We start from the raw sequence: 27,194 nt of genomic DNA, 5'->3' as shown, positions 1-27,194 counted from the left end.
GAGAAAAAGAAACAAAACCAGATAACAAGGCTCCAAGTTCCTATCTACTTCCGGTCTCGGCCCCTTTCCTTACATACGTACGTATACAAATATATATAACACAGAGGTGTGCACATTTCGCGCTCGAGGTTCTCAACCTCCGGGAAATCATTATTATTATTATCATCATTACACTCTAAACGAAACAGCCGAGATAAATGATAAAAATCGAATTTTCAGTCACTTTTACCGTTGTACAGATCTTGTAAAATAAGCAAGACTCGATGGCTGCGTTAAAGGATTGCTCGATGTAAGAAAAAAAAATTGTATTTCCTGCCGGTATTCATTTTTCCTCAATCTTAAAAAAATCCTGTATTCTGTAATACCAAAACACCCGTTTCATGTTACTCCTTACACCGCGAACGCCTGGAAGGATTGACTGGGGTTTAATGAAAAGATCGTTTTATTACGGGGATCGATACAACGGTGCACAGTCGTCTGTCCCTTGCATCGGATGTGCAAGCTACATACGCCGACTGACACAGATATCGACGATGCCCTGCAGGATATGCCTCTTATAACATACACACGTACGAAACGCACCGCGTGGCGTGTTACATATATATATTATTACACGTATACTACATGCAGGCTCGATCGTCCGACAAAGACGCGGGAACCGCTTCTTGCACGATGGCTGCAAACTCCAAGACTAGTTGTAACATCTCGAGATGTGTATAACGGTGTTTCCCAATCGGTATATTATAATTAAAACGAATTGGTTATTGTCCCTGAGGAGGATCTCACGGATCCCAGCTGCTCGCTAGTCGGCTCCTCGACATCTCGATCTCGTGGCACAGTTTCCTTCCCGGCCGAATGTGTCCCGCGGCTACGCGATATACCTCTATGTATGTACGTACCTCTGCTCACTACTGACACAGCCTCCGCCGAGAACTCGGGACCATCTCCATGACGATGATCGTTAAGTCATCGGTCGAAACTCGGGTCAGCGATCAGTGCGGTCACTGGTTGTTCACCGGTGTCTTTCTGGATACACCGTAAATCAAGACGCGATCTTTGAACGTTGGGAAATTCACTTCGATACATTGATTCTAGCGTAATAATTAGCGAATGAAGAATTTTCAGCAAGGATCATTATCGCAAGTCGAGAAGCTGTACTCTGGTTGAAACTTCCTCAAGGATTGCAAACTTTATAGCTATATAAATAAAGAAGTCTTTGACTAAAAGTTTTAACAACGTTTAACCAGAATCTAGAGTGACTCTTATTTTGTCTCAACCAAACTGAAACATCGTACTGAGATCCCGTTGATTTGAAGGACATCAATTTTTAAACCAAAAACCCGTACGACGGTCAAACATACCTCGACGAACGCAAGGTACAATAGTTAACGAACGCAATAATCATCGTGCAAATGGTGTATCGCATTAAGGACACGAATTTCCAATCCAATACGAAATCATTCGAGTTCACCAATTTTCTCGGAAAGAAGTGAGGTAAACACCGGTTTCCCTCGATCGTGAGAGACTCGCCGGCACGTGACTCGAAAATCGGCGTCGTTCGCGTAGTCACCGGAGGCCTGGACACGAGGAGACCTCAATATACTCGAGACAGCGAGCGAGCCTGTGTATGTACCTCTATCTTAATATACCTGCCGGCTGGGTCCACCTGTGCAGGCGATGAAGCGGTCGAGTGTGTATCGATGGGCGCTTACGTACGGAGTACCTTCGTGAGATTCGAAGGCGAATGGATGCTGCGGCAGTAATAGTGTCGTGGACCGTTAAGTTGGCCCCCTGACACACAGCTGGCTACTGCCCGAAGTCTGTCTGCGGCACTACGTGTGCCTTCCTTCGCCTTCCTTCGCCTTCCCGTACTTCCAGGCATCTCTCTGACACGGCGAGTATACCGTCATCACCTGCGTACTGTACCATTGGGTCAGTCGGATGGGCTCGATATGTCCGAGGAGCCGGCGAACTGGGCTTCGGTAATTAACGATACCGAATAAATCGATTTTCACTACGTTTCATTCCGCATGTTTCTAAACGACGCGTTGCAGGCGCGTTTTAAAGCGGATTCTACGTGCGAGGAATGATTTGGAAAATCATATTCTTTCGCTAGTTTTTCAAACAAGTATTGCACCGTTCGACGGCTAGGAATGTCAATCATTGGTTCGGTGTAATTATCGTGTTAGAAAGGAGGAAGAACGAAAAATAGAAAAGAAATCAGACCGTATAATTTAGGATTAGCGTGACATCGAAGTAAAAGTAATTGTCGCAATTAAAAAAACTGGATCAATCACCTTGGTCTCCGAATGCTTTGCAGTAACGAAAGGAAAAGAATGGAGGAAAGAAAATGCTCCGCGTGATTAGGTGAACATGGAATTTGTTTATTTGTAAACTTTCACTGTGGAGAAAATTGACGTAAGCGAGTATTTGAAATCGGTACGGATTGAATAACTTCACCGGCAAAAAATGATTCAATCCTCGAAGAATTTTTAAAAAATATTCGGAAAAAGAAAACAAAAATCCCACCTTCCGTAACGAGGTTCTTATAATGTACAAAACGATATTTTTCACGCAATCAGAGACCGAATAACGATCTGAAATTCACGGAGCATGAAGTACTCGTTAAAAAGTTTTTCACTCCGCAATCTATTCGATGTTTGATTAGTTTCTAAGGCTACAGTATCGAGTGGATGTAACAGTGTTAAAAAAGATGAATTGAAAGGCTGGCCAGTGCAATAATTTCAGAAGAATCTTCGCCAGGTTTATCCTCACGCACGCTGCTCGCACCGCCGTCGCGTATCGTTGTACATACGAATATTTTACCACACCTGAACCACCTGTTGATTGAAACCCACCTACGCATCCACGAGTTTTTTTTTTTTTATCCCACGACGATACTCTACGGTACAGATTTTATTTAAACATTTAATCCCGCCATGCAGAGGCAGGCTTATGCACCGTATTTAATACCCTACCGAAGGTTTTGAATCCCGATAGAGATTAATCTCGAGATTAATTGGATTAAGGAGATGAATTTTTCAATTATATTTTTTTTCAATAATCCTCAAACCTTGCTGCAGCGAATTCAAACCAAACATTGACCGTTGATGCAATTCCAGTTTCGATTAAGGAAAAACGAATGAGATAAAAAAAATGTCTGTTTAATCAAATCAACATCCGACGTTAAAACTTTATTGGTACGTAATAAATAGAATTTTACAATTTCTGGCCGATCGGCGTATGGGTCAATGTATCTAAGTATGCGTATACAAGTATAAATTTATACTTTACAAATAATTTATACCGAAAAAGCCAAAGGTTAATCTTGCGACATTCGACCGGGATTCAGCTCACGTCGGTCAGAATATCGTTACGAAGATTTTTTCAAGAAAGTCAAAATGCGAAAGTAACGGATTGCAGAAATGTCCCGAATGCAAGCATTTTATTGGAAGTTTAATTTCAGAAGATCCGATCAACGGAATCAGTGCTCCGATAGATATACATCTAATTTCGAAGAACCGTTTCCGAACAGCTTGACAACTGCAAGAATATTTCCAAATTCAACAAGTTGTGTCAGTCGATGAAAAATTGATTCCTACCATGAGAATTTTTTCAGACCGATGAATATTACGTCCAAGTATAAATCATGTCCTAATTATAAACTTACTGAGTTTAGTATACCGCCTGCACAGGGTAGGATCCCGTAATAAGCGTACGCGTCCATAATCCAGGAAGAATCCTTTCGCGCATTCGTTTATCGTGTGTAAAAGTATTAAAGAACAGACACATTCGTCACTAAAAATTTCGACACTTCCAAACGCGTCTCGAACCTTACAGAAACACACTGTGTACCAGGCCTAGTTTGATTATTTCCATTTTTATTTTCAACCTATCCTCAACGGAATGTAAAACCTTTTGCCGATATTTGCACGATAGTTAATCACCCCCTTTACGCGCTTACACACGCATTCTCACACACTAAAAACAGACACAGTCCCGTCGCGAGTTTTGCGCACATGAAGAGTAGAAAATTTGTAATAAAATTGTTGACTCCACTCGTGACCACAAAGTTTATAACGAGGTTACATATCCAGTTTTATTTCAAAGCGATAAAATATCTCACCATAACAGCAGAGAGGTATAATATATCCTCTGACAAAATGTTCCCCCATAAAATCAGTATAAACTGAACTTCAAGCTTTATATACGACCGGAGCAGGAAGCATCAAATAAAATTAATCGAAATAAAATCTCACTCGCGTTGCAGTTACGAGATGACGACACCGTTTTCCACGCGTTATAACAGAGAAGGAAAAATGTAAAAAAAAAAAAAAAAAAATTACAACGAGAACAAGAAATAAATTTAAAAAAATATAAAAACAATTCCGTAACTTCGGGATTCACCGATCGTACAAGTTCAACCGAGCTCCGTTCTTCTCGGAGGTTCCGTCCCCGATCGCGGCACCACTTCCACTATATCGCCGGCTCGGCGAGGATCTTGTGGACGCGGTTTTGCGACTCCCCCACTTCTTAAATCGACGACAACGCGAATTCCCGCGTAGCGTGTGTGCGTGTGTGTATATATATAAAAGTATAACCGAGGCCCGAGTTTAATTCCGCTTTTAATTCCGATTCGTCGGGCAATTGTTGCGGAGCATTCGTCAAATTTTGTCCGATGTTGAAGAAAGCCAGGGGCGATTGCTGCCACCGCGGATATCGCAGATAGGTATAATTAATCGCGATGCGTGCCCGCGTATTCATCTTTCTTTGAGAAAGAAGAATTACCCGCGAAGAATCGCTGCAGCGGAAGAGGAGAAGAATAAGGTGATTACTCGGCGAGATAATAAAGCCTCGGGGGCATAACATTATTCCCTCGAGACTCTCTTATGCACGCGCACAGCTTTCGCGGTAGCTTGTAAGTGTGATGTACACAAGCACGTGCGGCCCAGGAGAGAAACACCTTCCTTCTTCTCATCTCCAGCCTCGCAGCAGCTGTCCGTTCGTCGCGAGGAACGCTTACTGCAATTAGCTTATCTATGACGGGGAGACAACGCGTGGCTAAGTTACACCTATCCAGTATCTAGTATCTAACATCCTTCGCTCGGTTATACCATGAAATTACACGCTCGTTCGTTAATTACAAGGGTCGCTAAAAATCGCTCCGACCACTCATTCAGTCTCGAATAGTAACAGTAAAAGCTCGTCAAACCTGTAATGTGGGAGAATAATGGATACGTTATTCCGCACGTATGTACTTAACGCCGCTGTGCCGTTCGTATACTTTAAAAAACGCTTGTTTCTTTCTTATCCTGAACTGATATGAACCGTTCGCAGAACAGGCGTGGAATTGGTTTTGCGTATATTTGTAACAATACGACGTACGGTTCAAGTTTCGAAATTGAGTAACAGAACTCAAAGTATCTGTACGTTGCACGGACTAAGATGTTAAGATGTATGTACGAACGGTATATCGGAACGACAATGAGCTTCGCTCAATTATCCAAGAATAAAACATTTTTGCAAAGCAATTTAGGAGCAATTATTTCCTGTATACGTATACCAGACTTTCAACGACTTTTACAGCAACCGGTAAAACAAAGAATAAGGAAGAATGTACTATGGAATGCAAAGCGAAACTACGTTTAAGCGAGGCGTTATTGATAACAATTTTTCGCCACACCAGTTTTCGCGATTCGTTCGTTTGCGATCGCGGGGCTTTCAGAGTCGGTGCCATCACGATTTTTGCAGAGTTGAGGATGGATAAATGGCATCGTGGATTAACGAGGCGGTGTTTCTGCACACTACCGGACAACTGCTGCGTTCAGTTCCTGGTCATCTTGTCAGGTTGTAAATAATAACAGGTTTTTCATGTTTGTTTATTCGTCTTTTTGCGCCATGCACGTGCCCGGATCTATGATTGCGAAATAGTCTGTGATATGCACCGAGCTTCGCGCGTTGACGAAATCGCGAAGAGACATATATCACGAACTCTTGTAACACAAATGAATTTTAATTAGATAATTATATCGGTAGATTACTGTTAGCTCGCTAATGATCCTTGATGATGTACGATTGGCGAATATTGGGTCACAGATTGAATAAAGAAAAAAATACAACTAAGCCGAATGGTTGAAAATTCATTCAGGAGAATTTTCGAGGTGTGCAACGTTGCGATCGTGAGATAAAACGAAAGAGCTGAATAAGTAATCAAAGACGGCAAAAGTGATAAATGGGTAATATAATTGATTATAAACTTGTTCGCAAAGCGACGGGAACGATCGTTCGACGGAAAATTGTGACAGATGTCTACGACTTCCTGGCCTCAGGCTACATCGCGTTGTTACATCACCGTTATAACATCGAGTGATAGTTGCAGTTCCCTCTCGTGGTTTATTTAACATGGATTTTCTTCATCGCATAATACCTAATCATGATAATCGGCGGTGAAACGGTATGAATTTTTTGCACATGGAGGAAAAAAGTAACCCGCCGTGTCACTTGGTCTCATTTATAATACAGGTGTGTGCAATATAGGCTGCAGGTATATACTTGGAATCGCAGGAATCTAACTTGTGCGAGGCACGTGGTTTATCGCTAATTAAACCGTGTTACGACACATCCCTGGCGAGTCAAGTTTTTTTAACGCATACAATACCTATCCAGATGTATGCGGCTAGACGTTAAACTCAGGGATAGTTTTCTACCCGATGATGCACTTTGAAAGAGCGTAAGTCTTATTATTCGTATCGATAGATAAGTGTTGAATCATAAGAACGATCGAAACTACGGATTATTTCTCGCGAAAGCTTGACGCGCGTTTATATATGTATATAATATGGCATGAAAGAATCGTTTTATAGGATCAGGTGCACTTACGTAACGTTAACGGCTCCAAAATTATGCAGAAAGAGAAATAAATAATCCTGTTCGGTTACGTCAAATTTCAACACTTTATTTCAAACGCTCCTATGACGTCTGATATTCATCCTTTTGAAATTGTATATTCAACTGCTGATTGAAATGTATGAAAATGTACCCGTAGATCGAACAGACGGCAATTGGTAATTAGTTTCAAAAGTCACATTTAAACTGTCAGTGACTTATCAGATTTTACATCGTTCATTTTTCCGTAAGTTTGAAAAAAAATTTGCAAAATACGAAACTTGAATCTCGACACTAAAGAATCAAGATTCTACTGAAAATATCTCAGAGATCAGAGTAAATAGCGCTTGTAGGATGTCGTATAGCAAATATACCTAAGCAAAAGAGAAAATAAAAAAAAAAAAAAAAACCAGCGAGGCCCTTTCTCCACGCAAGAATGTTTCCCATTAAGAAAAACCGTAGTTCCTTATCTTTTCTTTATTTTATTATCAACGTCATTTGTTAAAGGAGAAGGAGGAGGAGGAGGAGGAGGGAGGGATGCGTAAAAAGAAGCCGAGTTAACGAGCCCGAGGAGCAAATTGCGTCGTTCGTGCCTGACGGGGAAAAGGAAATAACCGAAGCAAAGCAAAGCAAAGTCAGCGTGCCATTGTTCCTCCGCGTCAGTTTCGCACAAGAAGAAGCACGAGGAGGAGAAGAAGAGGAGCAAGAAGAGGTCCCATCTTATATACCGGTCGTCGAGTCGATCCGGCACCGGCGAGGTTCGACCGCGTCCCTTTTTCATGCTACCTACTCCTTCCTACGAAAGTGTGGAAACTCGTGGTCATCGATTTCACACGCGACGTCCACGGAAGTCGGCTGCCACACGGATGCTGCAGAGTCCGGCACTCCGTCGGTCCATTCGTCGTTTATATTCGTGCAAGCCACGGGCAGGGGGACGAGGTAGGCACACTACACTGCACGTATTGGTATATTGGGACAGGTGAGGCAAAGCCGGGGCGAGGCGAGGCGAGGCGAAGCGAGTAGGTAACTCGCCTTTAACCGTTATGTGCATACTGGGTAAGCATACACGGGGACCCCTCTACATACCTATAATAAAGTACACACACCAATTTTGTACAGACTTCTTGGCTCTTTCGTCTCCTCATCCTCATCCTCGTCCTCCTTCCATTCGCCGGCGACTTGACGACTCATCGACTTTAATAAAACATTTCCGAGGACACGAGGAGGTGGAGCCCCAAATTTTTAGAAGACCGGATGGGAAGTTAATAGTTTTCCTTCATTTTGCCAAATTGACAGTGTTCTGGAACACAATTAAGCTACGAGAAAAGAAATTACCGTAATTTGAAATAGTTGAATGTGTTTTAACGAATGCTCGGATTGTCTGACCTATAAACTTTCTGTTTGAGTATTTAATCTTCGTATAATAAGAAGTACGATATCTTCTTTTCTCATCCTACTTTATGAGATTTGAGATGAAAAAAATAAAACTTAAAAAAACGTCAGCTTTTATCGTTGATTCACCGTCCCGAAAGATTAACGCGTTTAAACCGTTTGTGAAAGGATAATAATTACTAGGTCACCGAAGGAGGTATATTCGAATCCTCATGTTTATTCACGCGCTTTTTCTCTTTCAAATTCAATTAATCGAAAGCGCTGCTCCGCGGGTACGATAAAAGGCATAACATAACCACGCAAGATTTATGAAGAATATTGCGTAAGATCACGGATAAATGTATAGCCTTGTGAAGCCTCTTCAATCCTGGTCGCTTAAAAATTCAGAGGATTTGTCTACGATAACGACAACCAAATTCTGCAAATGAAGAAGATGCAGATTTTCGAAAATGCGAAAAATCCACTTCTCTTTTTGGTACCAAAAATTTATTATTTCACCAAAACTCGAGCCACTCAGTTCATCGAGACTCGCATCTTTGTTCTTGAACTGAATCGCAGGCACGTTTCAATAAAAGCTGCAAAAAAATCCCAAGTTAGGTGGTTCAACTGCGGGAGGCAGTTCAAATCCGTGATTAAATCACGCTCGGTCGATTAGGAGGTCGATTACCCGTGTGAATTGCCACCTAGGCCGCGGTGTTATGGCGTGCGGTAACATTCAATTACTTAACAAGATAATGATCTACGAGAAGGAATATTTTTACAAGGTAGGTATACGTTTTTTTTACCCCGTCGTAAATTGTAATCACCTACACTATTCGACGGTAACAGTCAGACGCGGCATGCATTGCGTTCATAACAACACGACCGTGAAGGTTTAACTCGATTTAACTGGGACCAAAAAATCGATTTACGGTAGTCCAGGCGTGTACACCAGAAGGTACCGGAACATGCGAGTGAAAAATTTTCAGCGGACATAAGGAATTATATCCAGAGAAAACTTTTTCTTTTTTTTTATCAAAGTCAATTTGCACAGGCGCCGGGCTGGAGAAAATTCGTTTCAAGGAAACGGAATGTTCCGTTGCAATTACCGAAATCAATTGATTAATTGCTTCATAGATCTCAGAAAAAAAAAATTCGAATACTAGGATAGATTTCGAATTACTAATGGATGAATTACTGTTTTTTTTTTCCAAGTATGCTGTAATATTCTTCGTCGCTGACGACTCTATAACTTGATTCAACACGCAATCGAGATTGCGTTACAGTTATTCGTTGAAATCTTTTGCAAAATTCGAATTTAGCAGGCAGGTACTAGTGCGGAGCAGAAACACAATGAGGTATCAATTTCATCGTATACATCAACCGGTATCGTAAAACGACGATTTTGCACGCTTGCCAGAGCGAACGCGGCTCGAACCGGGTCGGTTTCGCTACAGAAACCCGAAGCTGTGGGTTCTAGACGGTCTGCGGTGGTGCAGAGCCGGAGAAGGAGAGAGAAAGAGAGAGAGAGAGAGAGAGAGAGAGAGAGAGAGAGAGAAAGGATCGAGGGGACTGAAACTCGACTAAAGTGTTGGTTCACTTTCACTGTACGGTTAACCGGCCACTCAGCCGATTGTTTGGTTCACAAGTACATGCACCAACGTATGCTTATTGCCGGCTTAAGTACGAACGTGTATGCACACCGCGTATATCCACGTGTTCCATATACATATTACATAGTCAATGGGTTAGACACATAACCATGGCTAAACATTGGCCGGTTACATCCCAAGACTCATCTCTCAAGTTTGAATGAACCGTTTGTTTTTTTCTTTCCCATCTTTTCAAGAGTTAATGAAGTTACTTTGTGAGAGAATATCGTTCGGTCAAACGGTTTTGTTGTCACTGCAGCTTCTTTGAGAAGATGCGGATAGACAAAGTTAAGATCGTTCTTTAGATGTTGCCGCTCACGATTAGACGAAGAATAGTCAGAATTGGGAATCAGGCCGAGAACTGCTGAGATTCTAATTATCTCGGTCTCTAATTATTCGACAAAAAAGGAGCCGAGATTTACGTTGGTCTAAAGAGAGAGAGAGAGAGAGAGAGAGTGAGATTAGGTAAATAAGATGATTAAAATTTATGAGAAACAGAAAACTACGCTGGTAATTATTCATGTACGCGACATGAAGATTAAGTGTCTAAGAATTGCAAATACGGTCGGAAATTAGAAACTGAGACTCATTGTTCCAGGATACAAATTGGTCCCGCATTGACCGACAGTCAACGACTCCAACTTTAAAATTTCACGATTCATTATCGTAGATTCTCACGACGAGTAGTACAGATCATGCTTCGAAGGCTGGCGGGGAGATTCCAATTCATCGAAGATCACACTCTTCAAACTGTAAAGCAAATTCGCTCATTGCGGTCACGTATACTGGTGCAAAAGTGCGCGCGATAGGCGAGCCTACTGCCTGGACTGGAGGCTCCTTCCTTTGGGTAAAGGAAAAAAAAAAACGGTGATTCCCGAGTGACCCTCGGCCAGGAAACCAAGTCCCGGATCACGTTTCAGTCACCTGCACCTTAAGAGGATCACAATGCCACCCAAGACCATACCGCGATTACCAAAGGAAGTCGCTATCCATTCCCTCCCAACCTCATCGCCGCTTTAATTCATTGCACTGCGATCGGCACGCACAACGATCATGATAATCCATATCGATGAATACCGGAGCAACTGGTGCCGTCAAAAATTCGTAGCGGTAATTGCCTGTGAACGCGAGTACGTGTAATTATGGAGGACAGTAGCAGTAACGAGGACGTGGTTTCCGATTTGAATGTTTGCGATATCCGATCAGTTTTTCGGGTCCTCACCGGGCGTTGAAAGCATTCATTGATCGTAACTTCAAGTTCGGAAGACCTTCAGCTTTCGACAGTAGTCGCGTGTTTGTTCGGCATTGAAGAAGTCTGAGATGACGATGCGTCAAATGAGACTGAACGACGATATCGAAACAGTGTCTCTTTCATTTCGCACGGTACTTCTAACGCAATTAGACTCACATGCTACTTCGCATACGGTATTAAACCTGTGAAGAAATTACAGTAATACACGCGCGTAAGAGACAATGAAAATTGGGTCTTTCCAGAGGTTTGCGTAGAAGGTAATGCGAGGTCGGAGCGGAGAGCGATCGCCACGAACAAGGTCGGTGGACCAAGACACTGTCACTACTGTCGTAACGAACCGTGGATGGAGAAGTAACGAATATGGGATTTTTTCCTCCCCCTGTCTCGCCTCGAGTCGAGAAGAACATCTGGTGTAACACGCCGTAAGGTATGTAACAGTACAGGCCAGTCTTCGGTTCTTTTGGATTCACCTGGATCTTTCCGCGTGCCGCGACGTCGTTCGCTTCGAGTTCATTCTCGATTTCTTACAACGGCTACGACGAGGCAGAGCTGGCGAGACCCCGGAGTCAAAGAACCGCTACGAGTACTACGAAGAGCGAGAACTCTATTAATTCCGGTTCGTTTCGCTTGTCAGCACGCCCGAGTTCCGACCCAAGGGTGACCATGAAAGCGACTTTTTCCCGACTCATAACCGTTCATAAGTCCCGCGGTATGATACTCCGAAAAAGATGCTTGCTCGGCTTTTCCACTTCGATAAGCAAAAAAATAACTGCGCTTCGCGTCGAGACACTAGAATCCATACTCTGTAAAAATCCGTTCCAAGTTCCCATGGGTTGTTACCAACGTCGGAAATCCACCAAGTCCATGGGAACTTTGAACGGATTCGTACGGATTCCCGCACGGGCCTATATTTTCAAGAATAACCGATGATGCCCCGATTCAACGCAGACTTCAACCACTTCGAAAACAGCTCCTCAAACCCACCGAACGGAGCAGCGGTCCATGGGGCTCAAACCGCACGAGCACTTTGTCGATAAGCTGGTCAATAAATCACGAACATTCGGTTTGGACCACCTCGATGCGAGATGACTGCGTCGGCACTAAAACTGCAGACGAGATGGACAGACTCGGTGTTAGAGCGAGTTGCGGTTTGTCGTAGAAATCTTGTCTGCACGTATTATAAATACCTGTATAGATATATCCACTTTGGGGTCGAGACGAAGTAACCGCAAACGATTTCCTCTTAACACGGACGGAGGCAAACGGTGCTGGTTTTTAACCTTTCCGTCACCGGGATGAGCGTAATCTGCGGGTGATCAACGTTGCTGCATCCATCCGAGAACCCGCGCGGATTTTCGGTCCAGATATAGCTAAGGATCGAGCCGCGGAACGGGAGCGTGCGAACGGGAAATCTAGGCAAGGCAACGCCGGAAGATCGCTGACTCGGGAGATGATGTTACCGGTGTCTCGACGTGATCAAAATTCACTGGATTTTTACTTCGTTTGGCCAAAGCCCGCTGCAGCAGCAGCCGAGGTCGCAACTCCTACACACGTCCAACTTGGTAACGGGTTATGGTGAATACTGTTAATTCGATATGCGACAAACTCTTGCTTGACTTAGACGATCACAGCTGTGACAAAAACTGTCGTTATTCTTTGACGATTGTACTTTTGTAACTGGAAACTCCGGGACGAGATGCTGACTAAGGGGAGATAAAATTGTTTCGAGTGATGCGTGTATCGTTATGTTTTTTATTGTTTTTCTTCTTTTGTTTCCGATACCGGTATCAGCGCGTTAATAATAATCTAATCGCCGAGAGTGGGCTGCGACGTTGATTCTCGGTATGAAATCAAGATGAACAGAAGTTGAGGAGAGAATCGCATGATAAATGTAACGCGCGCAAGTTACAAAGAATTAATTAACGATACTTTTAACGCTGATGCAATTGCATTTAATATGCACTTGGCACTTTACATAGGCGACAAGGCCAAAGATTACCGTGCGAACGGATTTAATAACGGTTGGGAAAAATATTATGTAGGTATTAATGGTTACGGCTGCTATAAAGGTCAGGATTGATTGATGATCGTGCCCGTTGTTGCATAAACTGCATAGTTGTATAACATTTCCAAAGTGTCAAGTTATTCTTATAACAAATTATTCTCAAAGAAAAACTCCACGATTATTCGAATATTAGCTATATAACGTCTCCTACATTTGTCATATATTACGTATACAAAATTATGCGCAATTTTACAAGGCAGGTATTTCGCAAGTAATTTACGAATAGATTTTCCTGGATATTCTTCGAAATTTGTAAGAATATACGCAGTAATTCAAGACGTCAAGACGGTTATAGCACTTTTTCGGTGCTGCAATCGCGCGGATTATTCCGAGTTAATAAAATTTAAGAACCTCATTTCAGCGAATGCGTCTTTGGTTCCCCAGTCCTTCATTGATGAGAGAAAAATAAAACCCTACAACTGCGATCTCGTGCCGTGTATAATTATTCTAATTACAGCCTCAATATCTCCGCACACACAAAACACACGTGACGATGTTTCACGTAATCTATCATTCAAGCAGCCAAGTGCTGCAGGATATGTCGTGTACACTTGAATCTGTCAACCAGTCGAGAGAATAATATACAAAATATGCACAGACTAATTGTAAGTAGACGTCCGATTGCGAGGCTGCGAATTCGTTCGCACAGTTGCGATAAATAAATGGTGAACGTCTAGACTTGGAAACGTTTTGAAAGGAAACGAGGCCGATTTATAACTTGTACCATACCTATCTGGTGGGACCTTCTTGGCTTCTCGCGTATCTTGTTTACCGACAATTTAGACACACTCCGAGACATGGGACATCACCGGCGGCAATTCGATTGTGGGAAACGCCGGCATTTCAAGTCAGTAAAGGTATAAGGTGTATATACGAATGCGAGGAAAGAGCCAACCGTACAAGAAGATGGCCCGTCCTCGAGGAGACATGCGTCATCGAATTAGCATTCCGCAAACGTCTTCTCTCGTCCGTACGGTGTGTTGAATCTCTTTCTCGAGTCATCGTGAAAGCAAGAAGAATGCGAAATGATGTTGATCAAATCGCGATAGCCAAGGATAATAATCAAAGTAACACAACGTATCGTGAAAAGTCTTCCTTTCGACCTCTTTTCTCGATCGGTCATCGTTCATCGAAGGGAATAGAAACGTTTCGAGAAGTTTCGCGACCGTTCGCCACAACCACTTTGTACAACAGTGTAATCTGTGTACGTAATAATTCGTAATAACGGTTTACTGCGAAGAAAAGATGATCATTAAACGCTGGGCGAACCTTCGACGACCGACTCGGAAGAAACACGCGGTGCGACACGTTACGTGTTATACCTAACTTCGTCTATGCATCAGACGTACGCGCGTAAGTCGTGCTTTGCCGTAATTTCTCCGCGTTAATACGACGCGAGGTGTCGCTTCGCGGTCGTCGTAATTTGCACTGTGCAATATGCAATCTGTTCCATAGCCGGGAAACCCGTTCCTTAAACGCCTCGCGAGCCGTTCGCCCGTAGCCCAGAAACGTCGGTCAATCCAGAGGAACGGTTACAACATTCTCGAATCGTGTTATAGGTTCGTATACAACTCCGAAGATGAAGTCAGGTAATTTCACATCGCGGGCCAATCGGCGCGCTCGAATATACTGGCGGCAATGCGATAATGAGAAGAACAAACCGTATCTATCCGATAATTTCCGACGGACCTTGTAATTTGATTTGACTCGTAAGTTATAGCCACGCGTGCAACGCGAGGAATGTTTGAACTTGATATTAAAGTGCGCAGATTCGAGTGCAAGTTTGTCACCTCGTCCAAATACTACGCGAAACGAGCAAAGTTTGCACGAACTCTAAGCAGATATAATTTTAACATTCAAGGTTCTCAAACATACAGTGTCTCAAAATCATTTCGGATCCTACCGTCAATTACTCCCGAGTGACTGTGCAACGCGTGACTTAACGTCCGGTTCGAATCACGGATGTAACCTGAATTCACCCGAGACTTCCAAGTGATTTGAAAATAGTTTTCAGGACTTGGAGAATTGGAGCACATTGTGTCGCTTAGATCGTTGACTCGAAACAGTGCCTAGATATAGTAGAATACTTGTTCGCGCTGTGGCTCATCAAATAATCTTCACAGTTTCGATGGAATTATTTCACAGGTAAAATAAAAGGGGCACCGAACGTTGAGAGGAGGAGGGGGTGGGGGGGGGGGGGGGGGTGAAAGTCCACGTGCTACACATACTTTTGCACAGAAAAGAAGAGGGTGGGGCGGGGGTCTCAAAGTGGTAGAAAACAGCTTGACCTATTAATGCTCGAATGCCCCCCCCCCCCCCCCCCCTTCCCCCCATATATGGGCAGCTCGTACGCGGCGACTTTACGCCAACCCTCTATAAGGAATCGCGTTGTACAAGTTTTGAATGAGAATATTAAACATAAAACGACAGTTACACAAGTGCGTGAAGTTATTTCGTACAATTTTATTCCATGTAATGCAATTTTGTGAATGAATATACTTATATATATACGTATAATTCGATATTTTGCGAATTCGAGTATTATACCGAAGAACGGCGTTGAATTACCGTTGCCCACGGTTCGTTCAACGTCCATTTATAATATATGAGGCACGTGAAAAGGCTGCAGCTGAATTTTTACCGAGAAACGAAAATTGCCGAGTGAAAAAAATTAGCCCAAATGTCTTTAATAATGGCATATGAATGTGTACGTACGTCGAGATCCAACGTGACCGACTTTTCTGCGCGATAACCTCGAACTTCGAATTCGCGATGCATGACCGTTTAAGCACGGCGATGTATCTTCAATTTCTCGCCCACAAACTCTCATTCTGCCGGCTCTTTTTGGATGGCTGGCTTGTATGATATTCGTGAATTATGGACAAGACTGTACTATTATACCACTGCTTATAAACACCATTATCGTACCGTGATTGTTGTTATTAACGCGGAGGGGGCTAAAGGTCAATCGGAATGGTCAGATGTGCGATAAAATTAAGGACACACCGGTTATCCCACGTCCAATCGCCTATTTTACACCGCCATTCCGAGATTCGTCTTGATCGTGATTCGGTTTAGGAATCGAAAGTGTGATTCATGGCTGGAAGTTCCGTTTCTTAACGATCAGGTCGATGAAAATAGATATGCGCAACGCTTTTAGTTCCAATTCGTTGCAAATGTTTAAAAAAAGAAGAAAGAAAATTAAGCTTCGCATCGAAATAAGTAAAAAATTCACCCTCTTTAAAAATTCAATTATACATACTGCGAGAGGCTTCTTTAACGAAGCGGATAAAATACGCGACCATCTCGCGTACGGATCAACACGCGCGTCGAGTAAAACCGCAACGTGTATAATATACGCAAGGAGGAAACTTGGTCAAGTATATGCGTGAGGCAGGATAAGTAATGCCGCTCCCACGCATCGCACGCATCACTGACTGTCACACGCACCCCGTCAAACCGCAGAGCATATATGCGTCCATCCACCGTTTAAAGCGGAGTATAATATAAGAATATGATCGAGTGAGTATCCGAAACAAGAAAATAAAAAAAAAAAAAAAAATTTATCAGGAGGCAGTTTAACAGCGTGGTTGAGAAATTAGAAACGCGCAAATTAGGAAGTGAACGTTCACCAAAGACCTCGATAAACGAGTATATTGTTAGACTTGAAGAAAAATGGTGTTATAACGAGGGCTTTTTATGAGCGGCTGCTTTTGCGGATAACGCGTAACAACGCGCTTAGAAACGGAGGTGAAGCGACGGCTTCGGTTTAGAGGATTAGAAACCATGCTTCCCTTGAGTCATGTCGGACGTTCGTACCTACAACTATTATCGTGACGAAAATGAGGCAGCACTCTCGTTGTTGATCAGTGGTCAATTGGACGAGCGAAGGATGTTCGCTGCGTGAATACCGAGCTTACGGGTCATTATCATTCGGATATTCACTCGTAGTCAAAGTCCAGGGGAAAGCAAGGCCTCTGACTCCTCTTCCGAGAAACATGATACGGACAAGTCGATAGGGCTTGAGCTTTTATACAACAGCTGACGGGAAAGCTGTAATTTGGGTAATCGGTGCTCCCCTATTTTATCGCGATTATACCGTGCGATAATAGCTGTCGCGAACAAGTTCAAGTCACGTCCTCGATTCGCCTCTCTTTTCGTTCCGTTGGATAGAAACAGAAACGGCGATTCTTCGCGGCGTTACAATTTTTTTTAGGATATACAATCTCGCGTTGAATATTCACCACACATTACGTGGATTGAAATCCCTATCGCAGAATTATTCTTTCCAAGTCGTATAATATCGTAATTAATTGTAACCTCGTCGATGTATAACGACATCTCACTCGTTGACTCGAGAATTCACAAATCAACATAAATTGGAACAGCGAATAAAAGTACGGTAGGTTGCGAACGCGTGCCGAAGACGAAGGAATTTGTAGGACGGATCTTCGATTTCAGCTCGGACTACGCGACGACAATTGTGGGTCAGTTTGATCACGGTCACATGGCAGCGGCACGTTGAACCGGAAAAAGTATGCTAGATAATCCGGAAACAACGCGGTAAGCTGCTTTCAAAAATACACGTACCTGCCCATCGCATTCTCGCATGAGACACGTAAACGTAACGGCGCAGGTTATTTTCTTACACGAATTCACCTAGTTTTCACTCGACAATAGATCTCACCGCTGCTGATCGTCGTAATGTAATTAAATTTATGAAAAAAAATTCCGTACAAATACCGACAGGTACAGACAAATATAGAATGAGGTTTGCGACAAACCGTTACATCAAATTACACTCGCGAATTCATTAATTCATCGATCGATTTCGGTACCCGAAAATATAAAGAAAAGGGAGACGTGAAGAAAAAAATAAATAAATATCAACATACGCTGCATTGGTGTACGATTATCGGTAACTGGAACGAAATGGCAAGACAAAGTAATAAATAAATAAATGGATAAAAAAATTCAAATAGAAAAAATGAGCAAAAAGATGCCGAGAAAGAAAACCAATTAAGTATTTGAAAGTAACGCGTGCATTGCTCTCTACACGTCGTATATATACTTATATATACGTATATTTTTCTTTTCCTCTTGTTTCACTTTTCTCTCGAGAACCGTTCAGCTGCGAACGAAAGAACGAAAGAGAATGTATTCAATGTGAAATAAAAAGAAAGCAAAGAGATAAGGAAAAGACGCAACGCGAGAGGAGCGGTTATTGTTAATTTAATTAAACTACTATATGCAGGCAGGGTAATTAAGGTCCTGCGGGTAGCTGCCTACGTATATGTACGTTACATTTACAGATTTACGCAGCGTATTATACACGTATATACCACATGTGTTACCGCACGAATGTCCCTGCGCACCGCGGCTGTACGAACTAGTTTTGTTAATTCGGTTATAGAGCTGTGCTCTATATATGGCGTGGAGAAAACGACGACTCCGCTGCCCACGACGACAGGACACTTACTCGAGCTGAGAAGAGCGAGTCACTGACCCGACTTCTTCGTCTCGCCCCCTCCGGCCGGAATCGCTGCAGGTGAAAATACGGCTCCGGATTCTATTATTCCCGGTTGCGTCTTCGGGGCTTTTAGCGGCAACGAGGAGCACGGATGTGGATAATGTACAAGAGAGAAAGAGAGAGAGAGAGAGAGAGAGAGAGAAGAGGGAGGGGGGGGGGAGAAAACCGCGAAGAAAATCGGATAATCGGAATGGTCTGTACCGCTATATGTATGCACCTAAACGATTATGCAACAAATAGCGGACGAGAAAAAGTACGAGTCGGTCTCCCGATCCTCCCCTACATTTTATTTCTCTTCCTTCTTTCTTAAGTAGTTTCTTTCTTCGTTGTTCCCGTTTCTTCATTTTTATCGCAGGAAAATTGCGCCGGTGATATTTTCCGTGTGTGTGTGTCTCAGTGAAGTTTACCTCTCCAAGCTGTTTACACAAGTAGAGGTATGTACCCGTATCGTTTCCTCGATCAGATTACGAGATAGATAGGTACAGGCAAGTAGGTACGTACTTAGGCTCCGGAGACGAGTTAGGTGTACGTATGTACTCGTATGTATGCATGTTCGTTGCAGTAAATTGCTCGCACTTAGCCGCGAGGGTCTAATCGCTCGTTTGAACTTCTGCTCTTCTTGAACTTGAACCAAATGATACGTAATTACGCTTACGTGTTACGTATACCTGTAATATATGCATTATTCTATCTTTTACGAAACAGCTACGTTACGCAAAAGAACTAAAAATCAACTGTACATTCATCGAGATTCCGATCTATCGTCACCGATTTTACGCTATCGAACCGATTTCGCATCTGCACAATTCAGCTTCGCTTTTACTTTCACTGCAAAATACGGAAGCGAAGGATCGACTAAGCTAAGTGTACCGGTTACTGACCCTGTCCCAATTATCGACGTTTTCCGGTTTGATCTGCTCGATCATTAGTTCTAAAATCACTCCCAAAAAAATAACTTCCCAGTGTCTAATCCTGCAGAAATCGGTCTTTGTTGTCGAGAAATTCAAAATTTGTGCCGTCAATTTATAATTTTTGAAAATAAACGGGTCCAAACGTGTCAATAACTGGTACACTTACCTTACGTGCAAAATTGAATAATCACGGTGTGCGGCTAAAGCCGCGAACCGCGGAGTGTTCACTCAAAGTACACAATATATGGGTCAATCGTGACGGTTATAATTAGTAATCGCACACATAGGCCGGCATGTAAAGCACGAAGAAGCACGAGAGGATCAAGAATATCGTTCTGACGGAAGGTACAGGGACGTTATCACATCTCGCGCTTTTCAGGCCGGGAAATCCGATGACCTGAATATCTCGCGAGTTTCGATAAATTATTTTCTCACTTAATTCCCCCCCCCCCCCCCCCCGCGTCTTTCTCTTCGAGCGAATTCTCGTGAAATTGCAGATCAACGTGTCACGGTGTGCATTATACATATATATATATATATATATATGCATATACATATACCACTTGTCGTGTTAAGACTGCATTACACTCACGTATGTCTTGAGATAGGACAGCCGATCGCATGCGTGCAGGCGGCTTTCGCGACTTTCGCACGGAGGGAAAAAAATCGCCATATCGCACGCCTGTATTTTTACTCGACAAGTAAATTAGCTTCCGTCGAAGGAATTCGCAGGTAAGACCGTTGAACGTTTGTTACTAATAACGCCGATTCGATTTGTAGGCGCGATCCAGCCGAGGATATGTGAAAAATTTCTGTTTTATATTTAAACCCATTTCTCATCTCTGCAACCAAAAGCAATTAGATATGCTCAATACTCCAGCAATACTCAACATTGTCACGCTGATGGAAATAGATTCCTTCCAATTGTGCCATGGGCAATGTCTTGATCGCCGATTAACGATGTTTTTCCAGATTAGTGTTTACTATTCGAATCCAATAAGGAATCCGCACGCAGATCCGGTGCTATCGAATACGAGCAACTGGTATATTTGGATACTCGGACAATCATCGAGGCGCGTAACGATCAGATTTGCCGAATGACAATCTGGTTTCGTGGTTCCCACGGCATACGATCTCGATACCGTAGCATTTTTATAACGCTGAATTTAGCAATGTTTTATCGTAACGATTCATACTTGGGAAAACCCGCCGTATCGCGATTTTGTAATCGTAACACGACAAAACATACTCATATTCCGAAGTCTTAGTTCCTTGAAAGTCGTTGTAAGAATAAGAAAACAGTGATTTTTCCACAATGTTTCGTCTCGTCGATTTTTCATCCACCGCGGAATCGTTCGCCTCGAGGTGTTCGGATTGCCGAGACGACGAGAGCGCGTATCTTCGTACCCACGTCGAGGGACGACGTATTTTCTATTATGGAGTCATCGCTCGCATCGTCCGGCATGCTTTGTTCAAGACCGCGACTTTGTCAGCCGGCATTCGCGCTGACTCACCGGTCCTCCTTTATATGGGAGACCACCGGATTATTATACATGGGTGGATGTTGGATCGTCGCATTTCAACTTGCCCTACCACACAATCGGCCATAATGTCATAACACTGACAGCGGCGCTATAATATGCGGCGGAACGACACCCGCGGCATTGTCATTAATTAACGAATGTAGGTGTAAGACGTGTTTTACCGCCGTGCCGTTCTATCATCCGCGCGTCAATCGCTTGTTCCTTGTTATCTTCGTTATCGGAACGAAACGTCAAACGATTAATTGCAACAAAAGTTTAACCGATTACATGTTTCTCAAGTTCATGTCGTTCCGTGAAAACCCAGTCACGGTATGACAACTGACATTATTTTCGATCCTTTTTCATTACCACAGAAGCAAAAATACCAACGACATTAACGAAGCCTCGTTTAGCGTCGAAATTACGGGGAAATAAAAGGATCACAATTTCTTCCCGCAACGTGCGTTTCGCAAACTTTCAAGTTGACTGATCACTCGATTTCAATTGTTGAATCCGTTAAAAATTGCTCGTTAATTAAGAACGTATAACTAAACGACTGCGTCGAATAGAAATCATTAGAACATGAGAAAATTAATATTGTCGATAAAACCTGTCCTAGAGTTCGATTCGAAACGGTTCTATAGACGCGATAAGGAATCAATAGGACGAGTTTAGTGGTGAGTAGTTTTTTTTTTTTTGTTTTTTTTTTTCTTCTTCTTCTGGAACTGCAACCGCGCTGCGACTTTCGCAATAGTCAATGCATTCAAGTGATACCGACTAATACATGAAAGTTTCTATAACGTAAATAAGCGCAGTTTCGCCTCGGCCGGTTGATTACGAACGTTAATGGATCAAAACTTTCCCCCAGTCTCTTAAATATGAATTTTTAATTGCTCGCCGACACGTTGAACTACAGGTCGCAATATATATGCGTGACAAAGCTCTGATCCTGCGGGCATATTCTATCGGCGTTTCAAACGCCCGCCTGAACGAGAGCGCCAACTTTGGATATAATCCTCGTACCTGCTATCTAATCGAACGAGGCGATCCGGGGACACCTGGATTAGTCCAAGATTTATGCACCTCACCATTTCCGATCGAATTCGTCAGTATTTCAGCGGTCGAGTTGAATGTTTGCTTAATTTCACGAAACGCATTCCGCAAACTTTGCATAAAATTTGTTATTTCAAAACAGAGCTGCTAGAAAGAAGAGGTGACATTCGTTTCTGTCGGGGAAACTTTGAGTTGGTATATTGTAGATTTATACGTATTTACGTGGGAAAATTTGAAACTGAATTTACGTAACTTGACGTCTCTCTTTCCGATTAGATATAAGTACGTATAATTAATGAATTTATGCACGCCTATAAACTGTTCGTGAAAAGTGTGAGTCGATGAAATTTGTGTGTACAGACATGTTAAGCTTGTATATAAAGATACGATATCGAAGCATTTTTATTTCTTTATATATAAAAACAATCAATCGCACAAGACTCATTGTTACCTGACACGTGTACATCACTAATCCGTAAAGACAATATTTTCGCAACGAAGTTATACAGCGTAATCGATCGATCAATCGTATGCAACAACGATCAATCCGCAATTGACTCACTCGGTTTTATTATACAATTCTCCGCTTCGCAACATCCGAAGAAATAACTTCAATCGGAATGATTTTCCCAACAAATTAACGATCGAAATAAAATAACACGATTATTTCTGTTTTGCGTTAATTATTCGTATTTAATATTTAAATTATTATCGATTACGGAACTATTGTTTTCTTTTCTTTTTTTACCGAGCCTTATTTTCCTAATAAAACCTGAGCGGCAATGTTTCGTCGAACATTCTATGAGCCATAGATTATTAAAATTAAAATAACAGTTTACGAGCGGCGCGTCTCTTGGCAAATAGCTATTATAAACCGTGTGACGGAGGTCAGAGGTCGGAAGCAAAGGTGCAACCGTTGACGGTTTACGGCTCAAATACACGTCGTACATAGACCTCGTCGGTTAATATTGCGGCTAACAGGGTGTAAAAGTAATGACACAAATAACATTCGTAACAATGGTAATTATAATAAGTCAGATATCGCGCGCATCACGTGTGCGCAATATTTAACTGATTGCGAATAAAGCTCACCTCATTCCACGCGAACCCCATCCAGTCGTTGTTTGAACAGACGATTCATATAAGAAACGAAGAACAGAAAAAGAAGTAACTGAAATTGAATTTAAAAGAAATTGAAAATAAAATACCGCACTGATTGACCGATCGTCTCGTACGAGATACGAATCGAAAATTGATAGGAATAATTTAAACAAAAAATGGAATATAAAAATTACAACAGCAGCAACGTCACTCCGAAAAAATCTAGAATGTCGAAAACAACTGTATTTGTATATACGGTATAATTATATACACGGTTGACAACAGCGGAAGAAACTTGAATGCGCGTGCGTCCAGCTCTGAAGTCTAGAGCAGACTGATCCCCGTCACTCGTGTTTCGTATTCTCCGGCTCTCGTGGCTCTACCTGTGTATTCTCTACCTATTACGCCTAACCGGTGTGTAGGTGTAGGTATGAGGTGGCTGCAAGTGTGTTACTTGTGAATAGACAGAAGCCCTTCGCGTGCAAGTTTTGCGATCGGTCACCCCGTCGATGCTCGCTGATCAATCTCGTCATTATCGATCCGAGATTCATTGCCGATCGCGCGAAAATTATCGGAGCACATCAGTCGCTATTTGCAAGAATAAATAAATAATGAAAAAAAGCGATTTTTTTTTTTATACCACTTTCTTTGTTTTTCTAATCGTTGACGCGAATCATTGGTAGTCCAAGTCCAGAATTTAAAACAGATCGCGCAAAAATTTCGGCAAAAACAAATTCCCAAACGAATGCAAGATGGTAGCCGAAGCTGCTGCGGATTTTGGTGAAAATTCTGGATTTGGATCACCTTCGCCTTTCCAACGTTCAGAAAAAGAAAACAATAATCGAAATTTAAAATACACATTCCGACTGGACTAACAATGAAATAAATTTTCATCCGATTGCCTTGGCGAGTCTTCCACGCAATTTGCATTGTTATTAGACACGGGAATTGTTTCCTCGTAGGTGTGAGCGTCTCTGTGAGCAACGCGAGCGCCATGGAATTATAATATTTTAATCGAGTTATGGATGTGCGCAGTCTGGGTCAGGTCGAACCAGGCTCATGACCGAATGTTATTATTTTTCTAACGGCTCTCATACCCGCCTTGAGACTCGCGAGTTCGCACTTCGACTTCGTATTATACACGTATGTGGAGTTACAGATATTGTCGGTAGTCATTCATTCTTTCGCTGGTTGTCGTCTATAACGATACTCTCTGAGCGTCTGATGCCCCGATAAAGCGAATCGGCGCATATATATTACATTCCCACAGTTACTATTTCTTCAAACAAGAAAGATCCTTTCTCCCTGAGAGAGATATTCGAAAATAAGTATACCGAATTATTTGTCAACAAGCTGCAGGAGAATTTATAACCACATGTTTGTAAGACTGTTAATTACATTACACACACACACACGCGCCAGCTGCTTGCAAAATTTATATTCCCTTGCGTGTGACGTATAATTTGTAATTCGTGAGAATGAGGTAAATAACCTCAAGCATCGTATATTTATATAGGTACCTATAATACTATCGTTGTACACCTCCGTTATACCGTATAATAATGTAATTGAACGTTCGTTGTATCTGATCGGTCGAGCTGATATTTCTCAATAAGAAATAAAAATCCGTCCCTCCCCCCTTCATCCCTCCAAAAAAAAAAAGATCAAATAATCACGTTGACGATATTAACACACGAAATTCGTGTGAAAGCCTGTACAGATAAAATAAAAAGTCTATTCTTTTATTTTCGCTTCGCAAAGTGCAACGTGTTTAGAATCAAACATGTAGTGAAAGTGTTTTTGCGCCGCTAATGTAGTTAGAAATTTTTTAAGATACAGGTTCGTCTTTGTCGTTGCCGAATCTCATACGCGACTTAAGCACGCTTAAGTTTCCCAAAAATCGAATACAACGATGCATGAATAAAAAATGAAGACAAAAACAAGAAAGTGGTTCGACACTAATTACTCTGGAAAGCCTGATATACGAGTTTTTATTTTAACCTCTTTTGCCGGATCGTTTCTTCGCTCGTTAATACTCACATCTTTCCAGCTCATTCGCGTAAAAAGGTTCGTGTACGAGATGAACGATTAAACAGTTATCATAATAACTCCGCGTGTCGTGATTCTGCGAGATAAAAAGTGCTGAATCAAAATCATGAAAATGAAAAACCTATTCGAGAATTTCTGTACGTGAATTTTTCCCGCAAATTTGTAGATTTAAAATCCTAAAAGCATCGCTTAAGGGCCTAATAATCTAGGACGAACCGTGCTAAAGAAGTTGTTGTCGATGATACGATTAAGCGAAAGGCAATCAATTATACCAGATCATAAAATTCAATCCGCGAATTAAACCGACAATCCGATTAGTCTCAACATATCCGCTTCACCGGCGATTCTCGCGCTGATGCGATACGATGGGAAGAAAATTTTTCTGTTCAAACCCTTATGCCGCAGCGATGTCCGTCAACTTTCAATTGCCATCTTCGTCAGGCGCGTATTGAAATTTGTAAAATCAACGGCCGACAAGTTTCCGTATAAAAAGCAAAGAAAAACAAATTGATACGTAGAGACTGTATAACTAGAGATTTTTTCAATCTCGAAAGGGATGCGGGTACTGATCCTCTTGATAACCGCTGATTCTGCAGACTGAATTTTTGCGAGGATAACAATGAACAATGCGAGAGGAGTCGGTTGCAACCGGAAACGGCGAGGACGCGATGCGCGGAGTAAAGTCGGCTGTGAGAGGAGGAATCGTGATTCTAAACTCGGAGTGCGAGCCGAAGCCATTTGCTCGAGCAGTAAATCATTCTCTAGGGAATGGTCGCGGGCTTTAGGGAACAAGGAACTGCACAGGAGTGTTTACACCGATGGTCGTTCGTCTGTCCGAGCGTTCTTACGTCGCGTTGTCGTTAAATGCGAGGTAGAAGAAAAAAGAATGTTATTGTAAGAAATAATAAAAAATTAAATGAAATAAAATAATGTGTGGGAAAGGAATTGATATAAGGGCCAAAGAGAGGAGAAACAACATCCGTGAACGTGAAAGCCCGATCGGTAAGATTCGATGAACTTACGGCCGATGGGTAAAGCGAGTAAGAAAAAAAAATAATGGAAGAAACCGGAGGAGGATTTCTTTCTTTCTTTCTTTCTTTTCTTTCTTATGTAGTTTATTCGTAATTTCGTCACCACGCAGCCAGCGCCAGTCGGCCTAATCGCCGTTAAATACGGCTTTCAAAAAGTCCCGTCAGGAATTCAGCGAGAATTATAAGACGCGGATGAAGAAGAGTTATTCAGGTTTAGGCCGGCGCGCGTGCAGCAGCAGCAACAGGCGCCTTTATCAAGGACAATTTGACGAGGCCAAAGACCACCTCGACATTTCACTTATCGGCAAACGTAAGAGCCGATAACAACTTAAGTACGCTCATTCGTTCGCGCTTGCTTTCCGTTCCCTTCTCTCGGCGAGCGTATACATTATATATAATGTACAAGCCATAAGATCCATGGCAGAGTGCATCGTGACCACCGAGGGGAAAATGATCCATACGTTTGTTCGAGCGCGATGACGACTCGTTTTTGCCTTGTAATTTTTCTCCTCCTACAATACGTCAGCAGAGTGACTGACAATAAACAACAAGGATCGTTGATATTGTATAAATAACTCACCAGGTCGTCTTCCTTCGTCCGCAATTTTCGGTGCATCTGCGAACTCTCCAACGCGAGCTTTTCCAGCTTTTCGACCTCTCTCGTCTTGCTTCGAATCTCGTCCATCTGCGACAAAGAAAGAAGAAACACAGGCACCTGAGATTATTGACATTTAATCGACCTACGTATATTCCTGCAGGAAGAAATCCTTG

The 27,194-nt window shown here is 42.4% G+C and overlaps 1 protein-coding gene across 3 annotated transcripts in view; it reads right to left on the bottom strand.

Moving 5' to 3' along the window:
- The window catches only part of LOC107219035 (janus kinase and microtubule-interacting protein 3), a 53,657-nt gene that overhangs the window by 9,846 nt on the left and 16,617 nt on the right, over nt 1-27,194 (bottom strand). For all 3 annotated transcript variants that reach the window (XR_006905020.1, XR_006905021.1, XM_046743729.1), the window contains exon 5: nt 27,004-27,108. Coding sequence is in view for 1 of the 3 variants with exons in the window: in XM_046743729.1 (XP_046599685.1) it covers nt 27,004-27,108 (105 nt within the window). In the remaining 2 variants the exon portion in view is untranslated. The remainder of the gene's footprint in view (nt 1-27,003; nt 27,109-27,194) is intronic.

The sequence above is a fragment of the Neodiprion lecontei genome, chromosome 6 (assembly GCF_021901455.1).
Source record: "Neodiprion lecontei isolate iyNeoLeco1 chromosome 6, iyNeoLeco1.1, whole genome shotgun sequence".
In the NCBI taxonomy this organism is placed as follows: domain Eukaryota; kingdom Metazoa; phylum Arthropoda; class Insecta; order Hymenoptera; family Diprionidae; genus Neodiprion; species Neodiprion lecontei.
Note: the sequence above shows the minus strand (reverse complement) of the source record. Positions and strands in the feature narration are given on the sequence as shown.